This window comes from Rhea pennata, chromosome Z (genome assembly GCF_028389875.1).
Source record: "Rhea pennata isolate bPtePen1 chromosome Z, bPtePen1.pri, whole genome shotgun sequence".
Lineage (NCBI taxonomy): Eukaryota > Metazoa > Chordata > Aves > Rheiformes > Rheidae > Rhea > Rhea pennata.
Window position 1 is genome coordinate 50805003 of NC_084702.1, and position 26768 is coordinate 50831770.

At 36.0% G+C, this 26768-nt stretch overlaps 1 protein-coding gene across 8 annotated transcripts in view; it reads left to right on the forward strand.

Annotated features, from left to right (window-relative positions):
• The window catches only part of MEF2C (myocyte enhancer factor 2C), a 131309-nt gene extending 107637 nt beyond the window's left edge, over positions 1–23672 (forward strand). For 6 of the 8 annotated variants that reach the window (XM_062599583.1, XM_062599589.1, XM_062599582.1 and 3 more), the window contains 4 exons: positions 8383–8555; positions 10847–10976; positions 11892–12027; positions 19007–23672. In XM_062599583.1, coding sequence (XP_062455567.1) covers positions 8383–8555; positions 10847–10976; positions 11892–12027; positions 19007–19328 — 761 coding nt within the window. In that variant the 3' untranslated portion in view covers positions 19329–23672. The remainder of the gene's footprint in view (positions 1–8382; positions 8556–10846; positions 10977–11891; positions 12028–19006) is intronic. The other 2 variants (XM_062599587.1, XM_062599588.1) reach the window with 1 other exon arrangement.
• Positions 23673–26768: the final 3096 nt, after the last annotated feature.

The window sequence follows — 26768 nt, forward strand, 5'->3', positions numbered from 1 at the left end:
TTTCCTGTATAACTTCATAAAAAATTATATTTTTCCAGTAATGTAGTTCTCCTCTTTCCTCTTGTTTTATCTTTCTGCTGACTCTATAATAGCTCATATAATTGAAGAAAAAATACTGTTTTTTGCATAGAAGGGACTAGAATGGAGGATATTTTCAGCTAACGTAAAAGATGGAGGGAGATAATATCACATGCTCATAATATGCATTATTTAATTGCTTTACTGGAATAAGAATTAACATCTAATCAAATGTGAGCAGCTAGTCCTGAAAAGGTATTGGGCAGGGGCAAATCTCAGACAGACAAGGTCCAGATATAACTTTGTACATGCTGTGCAGAAGGTCTGGGCCACTTACTGCAGGATTTTCAGAAAAGATGTCATGCAGGCTAAATTTCAGATGAATGCTTTTGAAAACTGTCCTTCATATTTGGTGTTGACTTCTTCTAATAGACTGGAGTTTGTGTAAAAAAAATTCTGCATTTCTAGTGCAGAGAGTAGCACTAACCTGTGCAAGTGTGAACAGGAAGGAAGGAGGAGGGAATACTACATGAGGTAGGAGGCACTACACTCGGTCTGATGATAACATCTATAGGTCCAGTAGCAGGGCTAGGCTAGTTATTTCACCGTGGTAAGGCACCTTTAAGTGACTGCTGGCATCCGATGTTTACTATGGACCTTAAATTACACCAGAGAGCTGATAATGCACCTAATACCATTCTGATGCTCATTGTGCAGTGCCCATATTTTTAAACTGTAAAAGGGTAATCCTTATAAAGCACAAAACTGAAGACTCTTCTGTAATTGTCTTAAGTGATCTTTCTCAATAATTACAACATAGTTACTGTGCTGATTAGATGAACCTTCAAGCCAAACATGATAATATGAGATACATGTTTTTAGAGATAGACATAGATATTGATATGTAAGCATCAGAACAAAATAGTGTTGTGGAAATGAAAACAAATGAATCAGTACAATCAGAGGTGAAGATACAGGCAACATAACATTTCTGTATTAAAGCTGTATACTTGGAAATACCTGAAACGAGATGCTATTAGAGAATCGCCAGAGCAGACACTAAGATTCTATAATCATACAATAAAGAGTATAAGCATGCTGTCAGTGGTAACTGTACTGGAGTGTTAAGAAACACAAACAGTACCAGGACTTGGATTATCTGTTGTTCTGTTTCTATGTTAGGCAAAAAGCTGGAATAAGAGTGACAGTTTTAAGCAGGCAGAGCGTTCTACCTTCTCCTTGTGTTTACTGAATTTAAGGCACAGCCTTCCTGCATATGTGTTATACCCCTGTTCCAAAGGTTAGGAGGAGAGAGTCCAGAGATGTTTTGACATGAAATGTCTGCCTGTAGCTTGGGAAACCTAATCGCAATAAGAAATGTTTCAAACGGCTGCTTGCAGTTCCTTATGTGGGTAACCACAGGCTAATTCTGTAGATAGTTAGGTGCCACCTTTACTTTTATTTTATTAAGGTGTGAACTTTGAACATAGTCTAAGATGGGAGAACACTTAGTGTAAGAACTACTTTAAAATACATTTACATATGTATCTTATTATAGCAGTACAACATAAACCACAGTGTTGGTGATCAGGTTAGTTTGCCATATACTTAGTCATGCACTTGATTCAGCAGTAAAGTAATTGCATTAAATGTAACGGTCTGTGATACACAGCTCAGATTTTGTTCTCATGGTCTTTCATTCTAATTGTGAACACATTCACAGGTTTCTGTTTGATTGAAAAATACATCAGATTTCTAGCCTCCTAGATCAGGGATACTGCCTTAGTTTTCCAGAAATGTGGTTTGCAGTGCTCTGTATTTTTGAGAGGCCAAAGAGTTGCTTCTGCCTGAAAAGCATCCTCTCTGTCTTGAAGGAGATTTGAACCCAGTTATTGCAGCATTGGACTGCAATTGATAGGTGCACTTGTAAATACTTGACATGTAACAGACTCTAAGGATGTTCCAACCTGTAGATGGCACTAGTTCATGGATTAGATTTAATGTTGATTTAATGTTACCTCATCTATGTAAACAGTTCATTAACGTAGTTGGCAGTATGTGATGTGGAGATCTGAAGAGGCAGAGTTGGTCTTTAATTCCTTCGTGAAGAGGAACATGGTGTCAGGGCACCGTGGGAGCAGCGTGGGAGCAGCGGATCCCAGGACCGGCAGCAGCAAGGACTCCTGGTTGAGCAGGGCTGGGCCTGGCTGCCAAGGCCCGTCCCACCACCTCGAGGGAGAAGGGCATTGGGGCAGCCAGGCAGCCTCAGCTCTGGGCGTTGGGCACTGCGATGGGGACGGTTCACAGCCTGTAGGTCAGGATAAATGCAGTCCACGGCTGGGCAGTGCTGTAGTGGGGCTGGAGCCTGGCACTTCTGCAATTTAGCTGAGGCTGGGACTGACTGCCCCAGGCTGGGCTGAAATGGGGACGTGAACCTGGGGGTTCAGGAAGAAGGCTGGGGGGAGGCTGGACAGGGCTGGTTAGGCCTGGTGGTGCCCAAGGTTTTTAGAGGACTGTTCATGATAGTAAATATGACGTTGAGCAGTTAGATCCAGCCTCTTAAGCCATGTAGGATCTCAGCCTAAAGCTTTAACTAGCCCAGGGACATAGGAAAACTGGAAAATGATAGCTACAGCTTAGAGAAGTCAGTTTTTTGACAATACATTACAAACATAGGCAAATTGTATGCACGGTTTACCTTGGCAAATTTGACCAGACAGTTTATCTCCACTGCAATGGGAGCAGCACAGGTTTGCCAGACTCCCAAAATGAGATGTTCTCAGTAAGTCCAATAATCCTGAAATGGGGTGCAACAGCATATCCTTTTCTTTTATGCACTCTCAGTGCAGGTGGCCCTCACATTCACCAGAACTGCCTTCTGTTAACATTATTTTAGTGATTCCCCAATACTGCCCTTTTCTCAGTATGGGAGAACTGTAGTACCATCAGAACCCTTTACATACTTTTAGACTTAAAGAGCAAGAATTTCCTATAAACAGTTGTAGTATCTTAAATTATCTTAAACTGTATCACTAGAATGAGTAAGACAGAAAGAATGTCAGCATCAAATATCAACTGTCTTTTATTGTTGTAGGAATCTCTAAATTTATATTTACATTAAGTTATAACAAGAGCCAAGAGTTGCTGAGATAGTTTTCTTTCTATCCAAATGTCTGTACATTCACAGCATTTTATTTCTATTTCAGTCTTTTTGGACTGAGTAGCTGATATTTCACAAGATGCCTGAGAATTATTTCACACAAAGTCAGTAGATTTTACATAGCACGTCTGTCTCAGGTGACTCCCAGTAATTCAGTAAAGAATGTCGATCAGGGTAATGTGGGAATGGACAGGTACTTTAATGTCAAGAGTTTCTTCTTCTGGGTGAGCGTATTTCCAGATTGGTTTTCTTCTAACGTTTACAGTTAATGAAGGCCATGTACTATGAAATGATTAACACGCAACATGTGAATAAGAACTTTCAGTTAGCTCCTTCAAAATTTATATTTAGGTGAACGCAAGTACAACTCCCTGGCGCTAGTGTGTTATTGTTGGTGTCTATTTTGTTTGGGTCATAAACAATACGACCTGTGTGTACGCATTAAAAAAATTATAAAACATAAGAAGAGAAATGGCACCTATTCATTGCCTTGTAATTACTGTTAGGCACAATTGCCATTCTTTTAGGTAGTGGGAAGCTGAATCAAGTGAAGACTACAAAACTGAGTGTAATTTTAGCAAAATTTCTATTACTGCATTCATTGTTTTTTCATTTATTTTTCTTATATTTTAAAGTCCAGGGTAAATTATAGCATAGTTGGGTCTCATATTCATACGGACTCATTCTAATTCTGCCATCCCTTTTAAGAGGCTTAGTGGTCAATCATCATGTCATAGGTATGGGATGTGTATGAACATATTCTTCTTGGAAGGATTATGGTAATTTCCACAAGTAAGAGCATATGCTTGTTAAGAACATGAAATGACCACTAATATTTACCAAAACTCCTTCAAGAATTTGAAAGCTCTTTCCCTTTTAAAATTAGGGAGAAGTATGCATCCCAGGTTCCTGAAGATCTTGTAAATTCTCAACCCGTATGGTCAGTGAAAAGCATTAGAGTAAATGGAAGAAAAGAGCAAAAAAAAATAGACATATTCATTGTGTGTCTTGTTCTTAATTCTTCTAGGACTACTACAGAGGCTTTGTTTATTCGTTGTATTTTTGTTTCTTTTCAGTGGTAAAATAAAAAAAGTAAATTCAAAAAATCAAAATACCAAATTTGTCCAATATTTCAGACTTTGAGACTTTAAACTTGTGATAATACTGTTCAAGAATGTTGAGGGATGTGGAAATAAATTATTCACTTCTCCCTTATTTGTGTTACCTTAATACATGGAAAGGTTCCAAACTTAAATGTTCAGTAGAGAAGCTTAGCCTTACCTCTGAGAATATCAAGAATTGCAGTCATTTTTCAACCACTGACATTAGAATGACCAAAATTGTATGTCAGGTACAGGTGTTACAAATGGGCAATGAAGAAAGAGAAGTAAACTTTGCTTTATCCTACTTTGAGTAAACTTATGCCCTGTTCCTACCCTTAAATTTTTGCAACACGGGAGTGACCATTGAAGGTAGTAGAATTTGAATTTGCAGTAGAGTTCAAATAGTAGTTTTCCATGAGTAGGTTAATATTTTGTATTAATTCTTATCAACTGACTAACTACTGGTGCATAAAAATAGCTTTTCTGGATGTGAGTTTTTAAAATGTGATATCATAGGGATTAATCACGCAATCTGTACTTGGACAAAATTCCCTCTAAAGTCAGTGGCACTTGTGCCTAATTGCAGAATATGGGAACATACCCAAGAAGAGCATTCTACGCTCAGAAAGCATTTGTCTTTATATTGTGCTATTAGTCCAAATACAAAGTCTGGCACTGCATTTTGTGACACGTGCTGCTCCACTAGTTCTGTCTAGAAATAAGCTCTTTTATGTGTAAAATATTTTTACTCTTTCAAATCAGGGTAACAAACAACACTAGGAAAAATCATTTTCTCTGAAAACTTCTTGAATTGAAAATGCTGTAAATTTACAAATTCTGACATATGCCCTTTAAAACTTGTGTGTCTACTGTTTCTATTTTCATTATGCATTACAAGTTATATCTGTAATGTTTAAAAATGTTCTATTCCATCAAAAAATATGGCTTTTAACCAAATAAAAATGTAAAGCCAACTTGCTCTAAAATCCATCTGGTTTTCATTTTCTTATAATCTATAATCAGGAAATCCATTCATACATGACATATAATTTTTGCACTTTCAAGTGGATAGTGGAATGTGATGTTCTGCATAGAGTCACATCTAAATTGATAATTGTCCAGGCAGAGTGTAATTTTAAAGTATAGGATGAAGGAAAGTTTAATCTGTATATTAGAAGTCTTATACTTTTTTTTTTTTTGCCTCCGAATGTAAATGAGACCATTCTCTTTGGTGGATTTATCTGAAGGTGGGACAGCTGCCTCAGAGCCGGCCACAGCTTTCTGAGTAAGGAGGATACAGTTTAAAGAGCTGGTTTGAATGCAGACTCTTCTTAGCTGTAAACCGCATGCATGCATTCATCATTGATTTTCAAATGATGGGTTTCTATATCATTGGTTTAATGTCCACAGTCTTACATTCCTGAACCCACATTATACCAAAAGAATAACAATTTGGTGGCTGGAAGGAGGAATGGTTATTATATGGCTCCAAAATGCTATCTGGCATAATATGCCATGAACAGCAGAAATCTACTGGTGAAAAGAAGATTGCAGTAGTTCTTAAAAAATAATTTGATGTTCTAAAAATATAAATGGAAAAAGGTTATCACTGTTCAAAATATTTTACATCAGTGTGTTAATAATATTGAAGGTCTGACTAATGTTTCTGAACACTGTAATTTGAGAAGGATGCATTATTATTTCTCTTAATTTTTAATAGAAAATTGTATTCAATAAATCTTTTGTGGAAAACAGGAGTGCTTTCTTGTAAAGGTTTCTTTTCTCCAGAAATCACAATCATAAGAACAAAGATATAGACTGCAGCGCATGATTTCCTTAAATATCTTAGATCGTATTTTCCAAAATTTAAAAAATATATTGTTTCTTCAAACAAGCTCATTTTCACACTCTGAACAAATGCTTGTCATACAACAGATTTCACAAGGCGGTTTTACTTCCTTTGGTAAAATAGCTCCTTTATGAAACCAGCACCAGAGAAGCTCTTCTTTTGCTTCAGTTTCTTCTGTTGATCACTTCACCACTTGTCATAACTGTTTTTTCAGTGTTCAGTTTGTCAAACTGAACTTCAGCTTTTAAAAGGCACTATAGTTTCTAGAAAAAAAAATTGTCACATATTTAAAATGCCCCTTTTAATCTCTCTACTTCTAATAACACATAGCATTGATTAGAATTTAAAATATAGCAAATCCACATTGAAAGCAATTGTTTATTTAAAAAATAGCCTACTGATACCAAATAGAAATGTCTTGCTAGTGCTCTGTTATTTCAGCTTCTAAGTGTAAAATACACTTTTTTTAATTAACACATTTTATCTAACTGTAAGATAATCTTAAGGAAATAATTAGATTAATGATAAAGAATATTTTTTGTTTAATATCAGAGTGATTTAAGTGTTTTTAAGCTTTTGTCTTAATTATTTTTGTGAATGGTTGGAAGATCATTATAATTAAAAGCATAAGAATAAAAAAAACCAGACCAGACCAGTGGCTAATAGCAGGTACGTGAAGAATATGAGAGTCAAGCACATAGTGATATTTACCCTGTATCCTAACCATCATTTTCACAGTTCAGGGTCTTCCAGAACCTAAGGTGGTATTTTTGTATTTAACAGCCCTTGGTTGATTCTCTTTTCCATGAGTTTGCTGATCTGGTAAATACAATTAGCCTAGGTGCTTGCAAATTAAAATTCAGATTCAATGTCATGCTTGGGCACACTTCATTATCCAAAGCAGAAAACAGATTCACTCTCATTTACTCTTATTTTTATGGCCGCCTCATAGACTTCATAAAATTTAGTTCCATAATACATTTATGTCCATTAGGTCTGTAACCCCCATTTCACATATGAAAAACCTGAGATACTGAGTGCTTCATTGACTTAGGGACTACAAAGGAAACCATGCAGGTCTATGGCTTGTAATTCATAGGTCTATTCCATGCTCACTAGCTCATCTCCCCACACTATTTTTAGGTTGTGTTGCAGCTCGCTAGCTGTGAACCAGAGATGAGCCTAGAACAGAATGTCTTTCCTAAGATTTGTTTTCTTCGTGTTTATACCTGAAGTTTTTCTCTTTCTGTATTAGTCTTTAGACTATTTCCTCACTGTGACTGAGCAGTTTCTGTATCTCTCATGACCCTGTAGAGACAGAATTTCAAGCATACAGTAAAAAATCATGCTTTTCCCAGACTTTGTGCGAGTAGGAGATGCAATCAGATGGATGAAAAAAAAGAAGGTCTCAGTGTTAGTGGGATGGTAGGTCACTATCAGTATTGATATACAATTGTCAGATATACTGAGTGACAGTAGGAAACCTGTTTCTGGGAAAAAAAGAAAAAAAAAAAAAAAAAAAAAAACAGATGAAGTGTCTGCCTGACTGAATTGTTACTGAGGCTTGCAGGAAGCAGCAAAGGAAGGAAGATGAAAGGTATGGAGGCATTTTCCAAATAAGGATATGCTCTTGCTCCCATTGACTTTAGTGTTGACAGAGTCAGGTCCAAAAAGCGTGGGGAAGGAGAGCCAAAAACATTTAAGAATCTTCCTATTCCTCCCCCTGCCTTTTCTGGAAATTATAGCCTTGCTGTACTCATCCTTTGTTTAAAAACAAAACAAAATTACGAACTGGAAAGGGCTGAGTCAGGCAAGTCAGAATCTTCTCTAATTGTCAAGAAAACACAGCATAGCTTTGACATTCTTTTTAAGACATAAAATTGTCTGACTTTCCTAATTCTCTTGTAAGGCAAGAGTTAGATCTTGCCTGCTTTGAGAGCACGTTACGTTAGGCTATATACCATAGTACGGTATACCATATATCATACTATGACTCCATTGTATGGAGTCACACAATCAAGTTAAACTTCAGCACATCCCTGCAATGTCGTCTGCCATGAAGGAAAGAATTTTAAGACCAGTTGTTCCAAATATGGCATGAGTTTTATTTTCCTATATAAAGACATTACATAACACAAGTATTTACTTTGAATTTTTTTATTTAAAGTTTTTAAATGTTCAGTCAGAAATACGTTTGCACTTACAGCCTTTCTCTCTCTTCTTTTTGTATCTCATTTTTCTTTTTTAAATAGGAAATGGGTATGGCAACCCTCGCAACTCACCAGGTCTGCTGGTCTCACCTGGCAACTTGAACAAGAATATGCAAGCAAAATCTCCGCCCCCAATGAATTTGGGAATGAACAACCGTAAACCAGATCTCCGAGTGCTTATTCCACCTGGCAGCAAGAATACAATGCCATCAGTGGTAATTCATTTTCAAAGCTTTTTCTTTCTTCGTTTTTTTTTTTTGTTTGTTTGTTTGTTTGTTTGTTTGTTTTGGTTTTTTTTTTTTTGTCCTTCAGATAACAAATATTTAAGATTTGCACAGCATCTAAGCCCACTACAATCAGTAGAGAAATATTCCTTGTTCTTGCTTGCTTGGTCTTTCTTTCTAGCCTTAAGGCCTGATATCAAGCTGAAGATGTAGGCAGAGCCTGTTTGATTGCTTTTATGAAGTCATTTTTACTTCCTCTTTTTTTATCTATTGAGTTACAAAATCAGAACTGTGTCCTGCACAGTCCAAACTTCTGTACTCTCCTTCCTAGTGGCTGGAAGATGCTTTCCTGGACTTGTTATAAAGACTGCATTTAACCCTATGCATTTCTAATACACTATATTTTTCCTAAATATTTAGCCACACAGATGCTCAGCAGATGGCTGATTAACTACAAATAAGTGATTTGAACTCTGTCACTCTGAACTCCAAAGGCAAAATTTTATAATGATGGCAATAAAGAGGCAATAAATAGGTAGAGCAGGATAAAACGGAGCATCACACTGCTGTATCTCCTGCCAGGATTAACAAAATTTAAGCAGAGTATTAGGATAGAAGGTGGAATCATTTGGGTGTCATGTGAGTACCTTTCAGTTCCCTCCTGAAAGTGGGTTAGTGGTTGCAAGTAAATCTTCCATGAGTTATTTAACATTGAAAGCGGGCATGATTAAAAAAGGATCTTGATGGTGGATTTAAGTGACACTGTAAACACATTTTTCCATTATGTAACAGATAAGCTATTAAAACAACTTCCAAGTCAGCTACTTGAGGTTGATGCATTATAAATTAACTTTGAATATCAAACTAAAAAAACCCATAAATGTGATGTTGTCTTCTGAGAGGATGAGTAATAAATAGTCTCCTACAGGGCTATACTCAAAGTCAACCAAGGAAGTGACAGACTGTCTCCATCAAATGATTTATTCCAAGGTCTTTAAAACTGATACTTTCCGAGGGATTCTGTGAATGGTTAGATCTCTTGAAACCAGGTATAGCAACATAATCTGCAGCCACTGGGGCTGTGGAAGAAGTAATGAATTCTAAGACAGTGACTTGTGCTGAAAACTGGATGCATTGTCTTCACAGCTGAGACAAATATCTCATTAGAAGGACAAAGAACACATCTATGAACTGCTGTTTTTCTGAACTATGCTCAGAAAGTATTTAATTTGCTACCCCTATCAGATGAAGCTATTCATTATGCTAGAATGTCTGCATCCTGGTACATACTTGCATTCACTAATTATTAATGCTCCTTTCCTATGCTGTCAGTCTGAGGATGTTGATCTGCTTTTGGTAAGTGGTAGTGATGTTCATCTTAATAATGAAAAAAAACATTTCTTTTGTCTGTGTAGATGAAGTGGTGGTTGAAATAAAATGGAAAGCTTTGCCATTACTATATTATAAACAAGAGTACCAATCATGATTTTTTAAATATAGCAAAATAGAAGACAAAGATGTACTTGTTGCACATACTGAAATAATGCATGTTAAAGTAGAGCTTTCTTGTTGGTGATGCTTTGGTAGCATGTAAACTTACGCTCTTGAAGATGACACAGCCCCATTACATTTTTTTGGTGGCTCCCCAGATTTTTTATCCTCAAACTCACAGAGTTTTCTAGTGCAGTTTTTATAGTACAACATCTAGTGCCCCAGAGTTAAATGTGTAACGCTTTGCTATTACTTCTTGAGGTTACTTTTGTCATTATAAAAAACAAAGTAGTCAGAGCACCATCTGCTGGTAAGAATTCAGTATTCAGCTCTGTCATGGTGCTACTGATTGAATTAAGCATAAAATCCATTAGTGGGTTTTGCATTTTTGATTGTTTCTGAGGATGTTTTTTATTTTTTTTCTTCTTCTTCTTTTTTTTTTTTTTTTTTTGCATTTGAATGTAAAGCAAAACAATGGGAGTAGAGTTTACATATTTCATCAGTTTTTCACACAGTCTGTTTTTCTACCCACAATAAAAGCAATCTTACTTGTTACTAGTTCAGTTACCTAGGAGATACTGATGTAATGGGTTACTATGGTGACAACTGGTCTCTCAAAGGATTGTAAATGATAGGGTTGGCAGAGTTCATAAAAGCCACATGCTAAATGATTAATTTCTAGAAATCTCTATCAGCTTGCATTTCTTACACACAAAACATACCCAGAAAGCTAATACACTTAACTGACTTAAACCCGGTCAATAATATGTTTATTTTACTTATTTTAAAAGAATCAGAGGATAAATAACTCCCAGTCTGCTCAGTCATTGGCTACTCCGGTGGTTTCCGTAGCAACTCCTACTCTACCAGGCCAAGGGATGGGAGGATACCCATCAGCCATTTCAACAACATATGGTACTGGTGAGTATCAGGGCAAGATGCAAAAGAAAAGGGGGAGGGAGCAAGATGCGGACAAACGTCTGTCTCCGTAGTCATGAATTAGCTAATTTCACTGGGCTAAACTGAAAAATTCAAAGCTGATATGCTTTCACGCCTCATTTACTTATTCTGAATCTGTCACTATGTTGAGATGTATTTATTTGAAAAATGGCTGGTTTGTTCAAACAGAAAACAGTTTTGATGATAGCTTTCTTCCATTGGCTTTTATAAGAAATGTGGCTTAAAACAGGCTTGATCCTCTTAATACAACAGATAATTTCATCTAGTTCTTGAATGCATCTTCCTAAAACAATAAGGGTAGTGGGAGTGAGCAGTTTCACTGCTTTAAAAATGGAGGTCAGTAAGTTGCTTAGTGAGTTGTCTGTGAGTTGTTCAGTAGGCTCAGTGAGCTGTCATATAGTTATCTGGAAAGGACTAGAAGTGAAGCCCCAAGAGATCCTTTCCAGTTCCATTATTGTACATTGCTACTGTATGGTACACAGGCCAAATGCTTTTAGAGAAGACATGCATTCCTCAGACGCAGGCTACTGGGTTCTGTACAGAAGACCATAACAAAAATATTATGATGTTTTTCAAGTCTTTGGCTCTGTGAAAATACATACATAGTTACGGTGGATATATAGGGTAAGAATGCTTCGGATTTCTCAGATCCAAAAAAGCCCTGGTAAATTTCAGAATTATTAGTGCATTATTTGCTCCCAAATTAATGAGTTGACTGAAGAGAAGACTCTGCTTTTCTAGTGCAACTTAATATGATTGGTGTAATTAAAATTAAAAGGCTTATTAAGTGACATGAAAATTATGATACTAGTTATTGTTTAATTGCTTCCTCCTTAATTCTCTTTTAATTGTTGTCTTTTCTGTTTTCAAATCTAGAATACTCTCTGAGTAGCGCAGATATATCATCTCTCTCTGGGTTTAATACAGCCAGTGCTCTTCATCTTGGTTCTGTGACTGGCTGGCAACAGCAACACCTACATAATATGCCACCATCTGCCCTCAGTCAATTGGGGTAAGCAGTGCTTTCTTTAAAATACTGTATTGTTCTACAGTGACTTCAGTATCCCCAGTAATCCCAAATCTGAAATATATCAATGTAACATATCACACATATTTACTGGATGTAACAGCTCAGTTTCTAAAATTCGCAACTACGTATCTCATGAAAAGCCTGTCAGGTAGCTAAAATGAAATACTCTGTTTCCCTGGCATTTTCTCAGTAGTATAGTAAAGATTACTGCTCGTGTTTTACTGTTTATTTCTTTAAATAACATTTTATTTCATCACTAAAGACAAAACTAAACACTTATATTGTGTGACTGTTTTATTTTGCCCTTTATACATTTTATTTCCAGTTACTATAGCATAAAATTTAACAAAAACCTTGAAATTTTTCTAAATATTTTTAATTAGAGTGACATAATGATTTGATTTGAGATTAAGCCTTATATAATAATCACATACTCCCATCTGCTCAGCTGTGACATGCAAGTTTCATTTCTTTGGAACTGTTTTATACAAGTAAATAACAATTAGGCCTAAGAGTCTGGCAGCCCATAAAACTGTGATTTGCCTCTATTGAGGAGGATGGGTATTTGCGCCCTCTAGTGGCTAATTTCAAGATTTTTTTTCAAGATTGGTGAAGTGCACTGCTAAATGATTTCAGTATTTTTAAAGGTATGAAAATTCACACAGGAAAATTACATAAAGGGTTATTGAAAAAGTAACGTATTGGCTAATTCAAGTAAACTTTCAGAGTATGATTTTAAAAAATCCTGGTAGCTGCATTTTCTATTGAGTAAGACCTTGAGCCTTCACTAACACTCCCCTCTTAGCCTAAGGTTTAGTCTAACATAGTCTAATTAAGAAAGTTTTCATTGTAAAAACGTAAGCTGAAAGTGACTGGAGTATCTTCATGAGTAGAATTTTAATTCACAAACATCTGGAAATTAAATTTCTTTTCTTGCAGAAGGAGGTGTTTTGCACATGTGCACTAATTTTTACAGGACACTTGCCATAATCTGAAAGTACTTAATACTATAAATGTGGCTCGGATTTCAAAATTCTCCTTCTAATTTATCTGACCACACTTTGTAACTTACTGTTATTTCCTCACTATGTACAAATGATTCGGGTTTTTAAAGCTATACAGATGTTTTAAAGGAAACATACACTTCTTGAACCCTACATAAATATAAATAAGTCTATACAGATACTAACTGCATAAGAACATGCAACTGAAATAGTTACTGTGTGAGAAAAAATAGTTTTAATACCTTTCCATTATGCTTTTATTTTCTTTTTGAGGTTTGCAGTCTTCTTGGGGCACCATTCAGACTAACTACACAACTAAAGACATAAAGTCTCAAATAAATTGAAAACTCACATGTTAGACATCAGTGTATAACTTTACAATAAGCTGATTGTTTTCAGTGGTGTACCAAAGAATGTAATAAGGCTATTTGGTTAACCAAAAAAAGTATAAATTAAATCCTAAACTAACTATGTGCCTTTTCAGATATGTCACACATCATCATCTGTTTCTAATGCATATCACAAAAAGTCAAAGTGTAATGGCTGGGGCTGGTGGAATACATTCTGAGTGGCTACTTTTATTATTATTCTTTCAGTGATTTGTAAATGAATTCAGCTATGAAAGCTGCTTCACTGACAGTTCTGGAGAAGTCTTCTGTGCATGCAGAAAATAATGAGCATTTCTTGATTTTATTTTAGTTGTTGAGTTACATATACAAAAGAACCTATTTTAAGTTATGGATTATTTAACATTTATGAAAGTATACAGACAATATCCAGTCTACATCAGCTGAGCTAGAATTTGGAGGAAAAAAATGGGACAATCACACAGAACTCTAGTTATCCTCAGACATTTGATAAAACAGACTTAGAAAGGGTTTAACCTCCCCAAATCCCTACACTGTGCAAATAGTAGCTGAGTGAGGTCACATACTGCAAGGAAGTGGAAACTGTGAGATGTTTATTGATAAGCAGTAGCATGTATGTACCTATGAGTGCCTTGGAATAAAGGAGTTACTGGAGGAGGTATCTCAGTTCTCCAGCAGATTTTGTTTTTCACTGGAGCCTCAAGCTTCACTATCAGCTCCTTCTCCTTAATGCACAGCAGAAGAATGTGGTTAGTAACTGGCATATTAGCTTGCACCAGATAGCACCTCAGCAACATCACCAGCACTGTCAGAATCACCTTTCAAAAAACTGTAGAAGAACCATAACTCTTCATGTTGGCTCTGCAATTAGCAACCATACTAGTGCCAGTGGGCTTGAGGGAAAATATCTGAGGACATGGGAGTAGCTCACTTTACATGCCTGTACAGCTTTTGGCCTGTTGGTGAGCCTGACGAATAGGATAAGAATGTACAGTCTATTTTGATATGATTGTTACATTAAAGCAAGTCAGAGAATTTTCAATATTTTAGATTAAAAATAAAACTAATGTAAAAATCAGTAATACAAAAATTTAAAAAGCCCCTCTCAAAATGTAAGGGGCTTTTGCCTGAATATTGTTGCATTATCTCCTATGGAGAAGGAAGGCTTACTGCTTATTTAACATGGACCAGAGAGTCTACCTGAAATAAATCACTTAACTAGGAGGAGATTCCATTTCGAACTTTGAATTGGACAGTTTGTGTATTTTAGGCACAAGTCCATTTTATGCAAAACATCCTCTTTCATCCATATTTATCCATCTAAGAGAGGATCTTTCCTGTCTTAAGTGTCATTTACAGGTGAAAGTTTGGGTTTCATAAAATAATTGCAAATATGGAAACTCAATAAGAGTATTTCATCAAAAGAATCTTCAATATGTGTAATTTTATATACAAGAGAAATTTCTCCAAACTACTGCCCAAATGTACAAAAAATTTGCCCAAATACATGCCTGCTGTTGACTTGTTCTATGATTCTTATTAAACAAGATGATTAATCAGCAAGGATTAATTTTGATTAGCTAATAATCATAACTGGTTTGGGGCAAATATTTTCCACTGAACCCTTTTTACTGAAGAATTTAGGCTCAGTGACATCATGTTTTGTGAATTTGTATAAGTTTTGCCAATCTGCTTATTCTGGATAAGACCCTAAAATATTTCAGATTGAGCCAATTTTCTTATGCCACCATTGTAAATGAGATGTTCTAGTGATTCAGTTTCAAATTATTCTTTAAGGGTAAACCTTAAAGTGTGAAAACTAATCAAAATGTCTTGGCACAGAAATTGTTATTCTGCTTTTACATTCATCAAAAGATACGAAAAAAATCCACTTTGCTTTTACCTGAAATAAAAACAGAGGGGGGTTATTCTTCTGACTTACTAGCAAGTCAAGAAATATCTACTGTTCTCCTAGTTACAGACATAACTAAATTTTGCAGTGAATATCCAGTGTTAATTCCTGTATTTTCATATATACATTTATGAACAAAAAAAAAAATGTTTTGAAGTGAGGAGGTAAGCTATGTTAGAGAAACAGATAGGGGTGTGAAAAAATATACATGACTCTTTCTTCCTTCAATAGACCTCTTTCTCCCTCTATAAAAATCTATTCAATGCATGTTCATATCATCACTGATCACCTAGTCAGACCTGCACTTTTATCTGTGCATGCTAAACTTCAGTACCAGTTGGAGATTTGAATCCAAAACTGATCTTATCACAGGGACATCAAGAACTAAACTCCCTTGCTAGCTTTAAACTCCCTTGCTAGCTTCTTGCATCCTGACTTGCACCCCACTTGCTACATAGCAGAGCTGGGCCATTGCATTATCTTGAACCCAGATAGGAACCAGTATTTCTCCCATGTGGTTGTTGTATTCTAAATAATCATGACATTTTCACTCCTGCTGATCTGAATATGAATTGCTGAGCAAAATTAAAACATTACCTTTCCTCGTTGTCCTCATAAAATGAAATGTTTTTGTACAATGTATGAGAAAAAGCAATCACATTAATATGAGTAGACTGTATGTCACTTATTGAGTGCTTATAATTATACACGATCTTTTAAAGTAATTTGCTTTATTTTCTCTGTGGACTTTCCGTATTCAAAACCCGTCTGGTTTACAGTGAACTTAGAGTATGTTTCAAATGACAAAATGCCTGGACCAAAATTACATATTTATGTTAAGCAACTGTGTAAAACATACAGAAACTGCTGTATCCACACTCACACACACAAAGAATTCATTTAGTAGCAAAAAGATATCTACATCTTTTTATAATATAGAAAGCTTCCATTCTAAATAGAGATCAATCTTCTATTTAGAATACAAGACTAAAGACTGCACCTAAGTAAGTACTCTTTTACCATTTGCACTGATGTGTAACAGTAGGTTTATTAGCGTTACTGTAATTAGCTTTATCAGTTTATAAGAAATTCTGGTAAAATGTTTCAGAAATTTTAACCAAATAATGTAGATTACAGTCACCAAAACTCATTTTGGAACTCATTTTAGAAATAGTTTAGCACAAAAAGATTTTTTTAAATCAGTTTATGTGAAAATTATGAATAGTGATTCATAAATTGCTTCAATACTTATGCTGTTTTAAACGTCAAAAATGTGGTACTGACCTGCTGAAATGATTTTTTTCAATTTACAAAAAATATGTTCAAAATGCAGACCAACCTGCAGTATTTTTAAGACTGCCACAAATTCATATGTGAGTTCTTTACATAATCTCAGTGATGAATCACAAAGAATCTAAAGAGAAGTCTATAGAGATGCATTCTCATACTCAGTTCTGAAATACTTTTTAAAATATCATTGCAGTGTAACAGTACTGGCTGTATTTCTTAGAAAATGTGGCTTCTCTCTCTAGAGTTGTTCCTCTGGGGGCTGTAACAGAATAGACTGCATGTAAAAGTCAAGTATGTTCCACGCGAACAAATTTGACTGAATCTGGTTGCTTTAACTAGCATGGGTTTTTGAGCGTCCCAGACGTTGCTAAGTGGCATGTCATCTGCTCATAGCAAACACTTCTAAATCAAATCCTCAGGTTTCATCATCCTGTATTAGGGACTTTCAGGTTTAGCTCTAAGTTTGGCATCTAAAATACTACATCCTATCACATATGCTAAACTGGCAGCTTTTTTCCCCAGATGAAGTCCTAGAATGTCCTAAGTAGCTGAAAAATAAAGTCACTGGAAATGAAAAGCAAAACAAAGGCCAAGAATGTTTTTGTTATTCCTGTTGGATTTGTTTCAACAAGTTTTCAGCAAAAGAGTAGAATGTTTCACTCGACTGGAATGATCGAATTTGATATTTACAGTTTTTTGTGTGTGTTTAATACCTCTAAGAGCAAAAAATGTCCTGCTTGCCAAAAATGTGCTTGCGTTTTCTACAGTGAGGGCTATTACTCACTAATTGTGACTTATGAAAGGGATTGCTGCAAATTTTGACAAACTCTTCTGTATTCAAATGAAGGGTAGGTGAAAGCAATTGGAGGTATTGGTGTTTTCTCTGTTGTCTAACAAGAACTATCCATTACTGAGCATTGCAACAATCAGTGATAAAAGCAGTTGATATCATTCAGTAGTGAAGCCATATAGTTTCAATTATAAATTTGTCAAAAGAGAAACCAACATTTTGCCTTTTACCAAAGTTACTGTAGTAAATGTTGCTTAACTAATGCTCAACTCAGTCAATGAGGTATCAAAAAAAGTAGAATATTTCAGTAAATGGAAATGATCATGTCTAAATTTAACCACTTACCCTACAAGCTTAAAACATAGTTGCAAATCCCCAGATGTCTTCTGCCTACTCTAAAAATGTCTGCACACCCCTTTGGTTTTAAAATCTTCTTTAGGAGAATAGTCTGTTGCCCCTACTATCTTCAGTCCTTCCCTGTATAATTATATCCCCCGTTGGAAACCTTGAAACTGTGTCTTTGGGATTAGACATGAACTTCAGTCTGGTAAATGGTCCCTGAACTAAAATATCTAAGAACATAATGGCAATTACATATTGAGAACTGTATTTTAATAATAAAAAGTCAGGTTTTACCAGTAGGTGGTGCCTTTGTACAAAATATTCTTCAGATGCAAGTGATTACATTTTCTCTCTTAGAGATAATGTGCATTCTCAGTATTCACTCTCCCCTCTGCCTACTTCAGCTTTCCTCTGTCACTGCCTGCCCACAACAACACACATAAAGAAAATGAATTTAGAATAGGTATATAGCTTGCCTTTTAAGAAAGTTTTAGAGTAACAGTTTTTCATGCTCAAAACATCCTCTGAGTTGAGCTCTCCTACATGCAAATCAATATGTTCTTCTGACACCTTCCACTATTCTTCAAATTTTCTTTGGCAGTTTATTCATAAAAATGCTGTTTTGGATTAGGAATTCATACATTTATAACATAAAATCATATCTAAATCCTTACTTATTTGATTAACATTGATCGGAGGACCTATCCATTCAGCTACATTCCAAAAGTTCAGAAATGTACAGAACACAAATTTGTTTGCATCTAAAGTTGCGTGTCAAAATGAACAGTGATGAAAATGCTTTAGTGCATTTGAACTAATTGACTTAATCCCAGCAGAAACTCCATGCCTCCCCTGTCTCACCCAGTGCATACACACACACAAGCATTAGTTATAAAGAAACCTACAGGTGGTTCCAACAGTGCAAAGGCTCAGCTTCCAAAATCAGTAAATCAGTTATGGAACTTAAGGAAAAAAAAAAAGAGAGAGAGAGAGAGAGAGAGAATGAAAGAGAAAAAGACTTTCTTGAATCTCTTTCAATCCTGGGGCATACCAGGAGCACTCAAGAGGAGCATGCCTGTTGTGATGCTTACATCTCCAAATTTTTTCACAATACTCCCCAGAAAACAGTGCTTAGACTCTCCGCATGCACTGGTACTGCATGAGCCTTTACACTGATGTTTCGTGTGAGTGTTTGTGCATTTCTGGGGGCTCCATGCCTCCTCAGTCTGTAACTGGGTTTCCTTTCCTCCTACAGAGCTTGCACTAGCACTCATTTATCTCAGAGTACAAATCTCTCCCTGCCTTCTACTCAAAGCCTCAACATCAAGTCAGAACCTGTTTCTCCTCCTAGAGACCGTACCACCACACCCTCGAGATACCCACAGCACACGCGCCATGAGGCGGGGAGATCTCCCGTTGACAGTTTGAGCAGCTGTAGCAGTTCGTATGATGGAAGTGACCGAGAAGATCACCGGAACGAATTCCACTCCCCCATTGGACTCACCAGACCTTCGCCGGACGAAAGGGAAAGCCCCTCTGTCAAGCGCATGCGGCTCTCTGAAGGATGGGCAACATGATAACATTATTACCTATTAGTTTTTTTCTTGCAGTGTGTGTGTGCTATACCTTAATGGGGGAGGGGGGGTCGATATGCATTATATGTGCCGTGTGTGGAAAAAAAAAAGTCAGGTACTCTGTTTTGTAAAAGTACTTTTAAATTGCCTCAGTGATACAGTATAAGGATAAACAGAAATGCTGAGATAAGCTTAGCACTTGAGTTGTACAACAGAACACTTGTACAAAATAGATTTTAAGGCTAACTTCTTTTCACTGTTGTGCTCCCTTGCAAAATGTATGTTACAATAGATAGTGTCATGTTGCAGGTTCAACGTTATTTACATGTAAATAGACAAAAGGAAAACATTTGCCAGAAGTGGCAGATCTTTACTGAGAGAGAAAGCAGCTGTTATGCAACATATAGAAAATGTACAGATGTTTTGACAGACCCAGCAGTTGGGTGGCCGTGAATCAATGTTAGAAAGAGACTGGGTCACCTAACATACCTAAAATGCTCACAAACATGCAGGCATATCATTAGAGTATGGCACTCGGTTAAAAGGATCAAAGACATTTAAAGAGGACCATACTTGTAAAAATGTTGAGTTTGAGGGCTAACATATTTAATTAAAAAAAAAAATCTGGGTCTGCATCACTTATTAAATAAAAAATATAAAAATATGTACATTACATTTTGCTTATTTTCATATTAAAAAGTAAGACAGAGTTTGCAAAGCATTTGTGGCTTTTGTAGTTTCCTTAAGCCAAAATGTGTTCTTTTTTCCTTGATAGCTTCGCTAATCTTTTAAACAGTCCTGAAGAAAACAAACAGAGGACTTTTTGTATAGAAAGCACTACCCTAAGCCATGAAGAACTCCATGCTTTGCTAACCAAGATAACTGTTTTCTCTTTGCAGAAGTTTTGTTTTTGAAATGTGTATTTCTAATTATATAAAATATTAAGAATCTTTTAAAAAATCTGTGAAATTAACATGCTTGTGTATAGCTTTCTAATATATATAATAATTATGGTAATAGCAAAAGTTTTTGTTATCTTAATAGTGGGGGAATTATATTTGTGCAGTTGCACATTTAACTATTTTCTTTCAGTTTTCTTTTACTGGGCATACATTTTACAGATCCGAGTCAGCTGTTGAAAGACTGATCTGTAAAAACTTAGAATTTACCCATGTGTAACAACCTAAATCCTTTTAATACAACATTTTACAATCAGTTGGGTGAACTGCGATCCATTGTATATACTGATTAGTTCTTTCATGCTGTTTTGTGCATTGTAACAAGTTAAGGGCCCTTCTATTACTTATGTCCTGCGTATCTTGTAGTTTTTCACGGGTTAAATGACAAAGTGGCATACTTTGGCCCTTTCTCATTAATGAAGCTGGTATTCTGCCTGTTAGAATTGGATGTACAGCTCTAACGGCTGTCAGGTATGTGAGTGCAGGTGAATATTTCCAGAAGTGGTAGAAAGAGTAAAAAGTGAGGGATTGGCACCAACATACCTACTATAAAGATGATTCCCTTCTCTCACAGATTTGAAAATTTTAGAAAGATTATCAATTGAAGGACCATTCAAAAGTAAATTTATCTTACACAAACAACATTGGTCATCAGATCATCCTTTTTTCATGGCCCTTTGTGGTCACGTTATCTCACGAGGGAAATGTTGTTGAACAGCGCTCCCTGTGTATTACACCCCAGCAAGATCTGCTTCAGCATCTGGCATCCACATTCTCTCCTGCCTCGTATTGTTCCTTTGAATACAGTTGTCTAACCAGAAGGAATAGATCATTTGTTTTAAGTTCCTCTTTGTCCCTCTTGCTTATTAGAAGAAAATGGTATATTCAGATATTTCAGTTTAACCTCTGTTGGAGGGAAACAATGTCTCAACAAGATGTTAGTGCCATAGTAAAACTGGTAATATTTCTCCTTTTCCAAGAGGCTTTCCAACTCTCACTTACCTACACGCTATGATGAAGGATATAGCTGCAATAGCTAAATATCAACTCAGAAGATTCTGTTAGGGGAAATACACCCTCTGTTTCCCATCTATACGTGCAGCTGCTGTGCAGTGCTCAGTGGTAGAGTCTACCTCTCTGTAGTAGCCAACCATGAATAGACTACAGTGTGCATTATAACCTATGCTTTTCCCTTTTTACGCCCTTTACATAAGCCTGCCTACCAATACACTCTCAGCCATGCAGGGGCTAGTGCATAATTTGGAAACTCTTTAAGCAGAATACTTGGCTACTCATGCATCCATCTTCTCTCATGTAGCAATCTGCAGGGTAAAGAAAAAGATACGCTTTTTTTTTTAATCGAAAATGGGGCCCAGAGTTAATTTTAAAACACAAAACTGTTTTCAAAACCACTTTCTTCACCTTCAGATAAACCTATACTCATATTCTCTTTCTGAGAATTTTAAACTTTGGTATGTCAAAAATATGCAAATATATCACAAATGTACCTTGTCATTTCAACAGAAAAGGACAACTTTATTGCAGTAGAAACTTGTCAGTGGGGGTGGGGGAGTTGGTCTATTGAAATATGAAGAATAGCCATATTAATAGTTTACCTTGCAATTTGCCTCAGCAACACATGAAAAAGGAAAATAAGCATTTTTAAGGGAGATGCGGTGTAATACGTTATTGCAAGTAACTAAGCAGAAAGTAGCATGAAAAGTATTGGCTGGGCAATTTATATTAATTCTGACAATGATTTTTATATAAACACAAACAGAACAGAATCACATGAAAATGGATGCCAGTCATCCCTCTTGTTCCTGCTACTGAGGGCAACTAACGTATGGTGGCAAGAGAGTGGGGGATAATGCATATTTGTAAACTGATCTAATGAAAAGAAGCACAACTTTGATTGTGAAGTCACTTTCTGTAAACTTTAACTGTCTACCTTTCTCTGTTCCTTTATCTGTACCTTATCATTTATTGTATTTGCAAAGCTAATTTGGGTTTATTGTGTGATTCCTTTGTATTTAAGGAGTTTGGGGCAGAGCCCTGAAAGAGTATTAACATTTACTTTACCTTAACCCATGCTATATAATGTTTTAGGCAACATTCTTAATTGCAAGTTCGAACACCAGAAGTGGCATTCTAGACATCTCCAAGCATTGTTACAGCTAAGTTAATCCTCTATTAAAAGGTGTTGTCAGTTAGTGTCTAATTGCTGGTGACGATTACATGATATACCCAATCTGCACAATCTGTATGTTGTATGCATTGAGCCATTCACAGTAAAGCTTTTATCATTTCAATGTTTTTCAGAAGTTGCGTTTTATAACAAAATGGCTTATATTTTTCCCAAAAGAAGAATTTAGCAATTTTTAATGAATAATATAAAAATATCTGTTGTCCTCGGATCTTTTTCAGGTAAAGCTAACATAAGAATAAAAGAACTCCTCGACTGTTTTCAGGATGTCAATCCTTTTGTATTGTATGTGTTATCCTATATACCCTCTTTTATCTATAGTCCTAACAAAGCTGTTTTGTTTTCCTTTTTCCTTCGCCTTGAAGGTAAATGCTTTGTAATTTTTTAAAAGCCACTTGAAACCTCAATAAAGGCTGTTGCCTAAACATGGCATACTTCATCTGTTCCTGTTTCTGCCATCTGCTATGATGTCGTCAGTTATATGGCATTAATTTCCTGCCACTACAGGTCTCTTGAAGGACTGATGGAACATTGGTATCTGTTAGAATGCTTCAGACTGTAGATGTAATAAAAGGCTTTTGTTAATATATTTTAACCAAAGATGTGGAGCAATCCAAGCTTTGAGCCACAGACCTTCTGCATGAAAAGTATCCATTTGATTATTTGCATAATCAGATGTTGCATTTTTACCTTCCCTGCTCATACCTCAGACTGATCCATACCTCAGTTTGATTCAAAGAGGTCAGTTTAGTAACTCATAAAAAAAAGCAGTAGCAGAGTCTTTTGTGGAGTAACTAATAGCAGACCTGGGTTACCACAGGCATTACACTTGGATTGCTTCAGATGGTTTGTTGTATCATTTTTTCTTTTCTTTTTTTTCTTTTTCCTGGGGATTTGTTTCCATAAAACAATGATAATTACAAAATAGCTTGTAAATGGGGGCATACAAGCATTTGCAACAAATATTAAAATAGAGGCTCACAGCGGCATAAGCTGGACTTTGTCGCCACTAGATGACAAGATGTTATAACTAAGTTAAACCACATCTGTGTATCTCAAGGGACTTAATTCAGCTGTCTGTAGTGAACAAAAAAGGGAAAATTTCAAAGATTCTCCTGCTGGAAATAAGGTATAATTTGTATTTTGCAGACAAATCAGTAAAGTTACTGGCTTTCTTAGTGATACGGTGTCTATGGTGCATTTTTTATTAATTATATAATGTTCCTTTTTTAATGTTTTGCCACTGTACTGCGTGAAAGAATCAACACTTTATCAAACAGCAGTTGACTCAAGGTCTCTACCTTATGCTTAAGGTAGAAAGTTAAGTATCTGCCTTTTCATGGCACCCTGAACATCTCAGTGCCACAGTAATGTTAATGCCCCACCACACATCATCCTATGAAGCTAGAGAAATTCCATTATGCTCACTTTACAGGCACGACTGTGAACAGGAGAGGTTAATGGCCAGATACCCTTACTTATTTTAAATTGAAATCCTGTCTCATTAACTTTAGTGAAGGCTGGATGTTAATCACTGAGTAGAGTTTCTTTTCTCAAGAAAGACAGTGATTTCAATAGCGCTGCTCCAGGAGTTCGCGCTGTGCTTTTTGAATAAGGCTGGCTGAATCTGGCCCTGATGTCTAACCTGGTAGAGCAGGTAGGTGAGATGCTGCTTAGCTTTAGACACATGGTCCCTGACGTGGATCCAGATTCCTGTATGACCATATCCGCTACTTTATCCCAGTACGGAGAACCATGCAAAAAACATACAAAAAACATTCTCTGTGTCAAAATCACACATCTTTGGGTCTATGCTTTATATATTCTCTAATATGTGATAACCTTAAAAGAACTGTATCAGAATTAATCTATTCATTTTTGTATACTTTTTAAGGTTTGATTTTTTTCCTTACTACATTTATAGTTTGGGATTCTAAGAATACAAAGATCACTTTATTTCAGCATGACTTTTTTTTTAATGAAAGAGGCAGACAGGCTATTAATAGTTTAAGACCTAGTTTCTATATATATTTATGAAAGAAAACAGCTGTGCTGTTATTTACCTGTTACATTTAATGACAATTTCTTTTAACAGAAGTGTGTTTCTAATATTGAAGAGTTCAGCACAGCATAATAATTAGATACTAAAACTGAGATTAAATGTCATTGCTTTTATTACATAATATGTTTTTCTCAAGTAAAACACTCCTTGTCATAATTGGTAAGGATGACCAAAAGATTTCTGAAAATGCAGTAGAACTGTAACACCGTCTGAAATCTTACAGAATTAATTCTGTGAGTGCTGCTCCTGTAATCAGTCATCTGTTTCATTAATAGTGATAATGTTGTGTCTGTTTTGGAAAAGGAAGTGTTTAGCAAATAGAATCTGTAGTATGCTTTGTTTTGTTATTTTTCCTCCAAGAAAATAACCATACGTATACATTGATTATTTTGCTTTAGATTCTATGAACTATATTTTTTAACAATTTTAAAATTTGTATGTTGCAATAGAAGCAGGAGAGATCACTTAAATTCTTTAAATAAGCTTGTTCACTTTAAGCTCACATTTATCATTTGGCAAAACAATTCTGAAATGATGTGTCTGGAATAACTGGGATAACATACTTTCGTCATCCAAGAGTATTTACTTTCTCTCCAAAGTCTTTTTGTTTTCTTTAACATAAATCAGCACGGCATCTTTTTAGAGCTGGAAAAAAGTAAATCAGTTACATCAGTTTCATACAAAATATACAAAATCTCTTTTGTACAGTTTGTGACAATAATATGTTGTGTTCAATTAGCAGTTTTTAGCCTGAAGAATTCTAAATAATAAGAATTCTAGAACATGTGGCAAAACAGGCCCAGCTGTGCAGGTCTCGTGCCACTGACTTTACGAGGAGCATCACATAATTGGCTGGAATTCAGTCTCAAGATAGGGGATAGCTGCTCCTTAGCTATGTAAAACAAGAAATCATGGAGAGTTCTCTGTCGTTTGAGACTGTAGTTGCAAAGTGAATAAAATTATTAGAATAAAGTTGCATGGACGTTTGGGCAAGCTGACAAAACTAACATTTTTATGTGTAAGATCACAGAATTTCAAAGGTTACAACTTCTAAGCTCTTGGATTTATGCCTCTTTCTGAAGATGCAACTTCATACAACAGAACACTAATACCATGCTGGTGCAATTGTTGAATATCTCACACAAGAGAGCACAGACTAATGGTTTTGTTTAGACTATAAGTGCTATAAGTGCTACCTTTGTTTATTGTAGATATGACATTCATGCCCAACCCTGCCTCATATGCAATACAAATTTCCGTAGACCCAATATTGGAGGGGGAAGAGGGGCCAACAAGCAATGATTTTAGAACATTCAGATCGTGTCTGTAGGCAACAGAAAGAAACCGGTCATGTCATTAGTGACAAACACAATCCGTTCCTCATGAATTTGGAAGAAATTTCACTAATGCAGACCTAAGGCTTTACCTGCTCCATTACTGTTCCCATCTGTGCATATAAATGGAATTCCACTTTTCTGGAGTCCCTGGTTTGGGGAAGCTCAGGTTGTTTAGCTGTAGCAAATGAGGTGTTTTTATTTTGTATTTATTTGTGTGCTGTACTTGACACTTTGTATTGAGTATTCAGAGCTCCTGCAATAGGTAAATCTGTATTGCACTTTCTGCAGTGCATGTAAACAAGTCCAACATCATTTTAATTGTGGTTAGCAGGTATTACTGATAACAACATACATAGAGTACCATGGCGTTCTGCACTAGCAAAATTCTGGGTATTTCTTCTTCTAGAAGATTTTGGAGCATGCACTGAGTTCTATTCTGCCTCAACTTAATTGCTAGAGGTAGTTCAAAGCTAACATGGGGATGCCTGTATGAGTGATGAATTTGACATGAGTACATTGCTTCTAAAAGCTGTGAGCTGTGCTTTTCTAATTCTCTTCTCCACCGTGTTCTCTCTTTGTGTTTCTGTCTGTGATTCATTCATATCCTATCTTTAGCTTTCAACTGCAAGTGTTTGTTCTTTCTTGTCTGGACAATGGCCTATAAGTTGTTTTAGACTAGAATATATATTGCCTCTTTTTGGAGGGAAGGGGGTGGTTTGGGGGGAGTTTATTACACAAGTGGTGTAATAGTACATTTCACTATAAAAGACTGAAACTTAAAGGTAATATATTTGCATGACAAACACAGTTGATGTAAACTGTCTTACCGTAACAATACATTACATAGCCTATTCTGTGTTTAGCTAAGCTGCTCAGGAT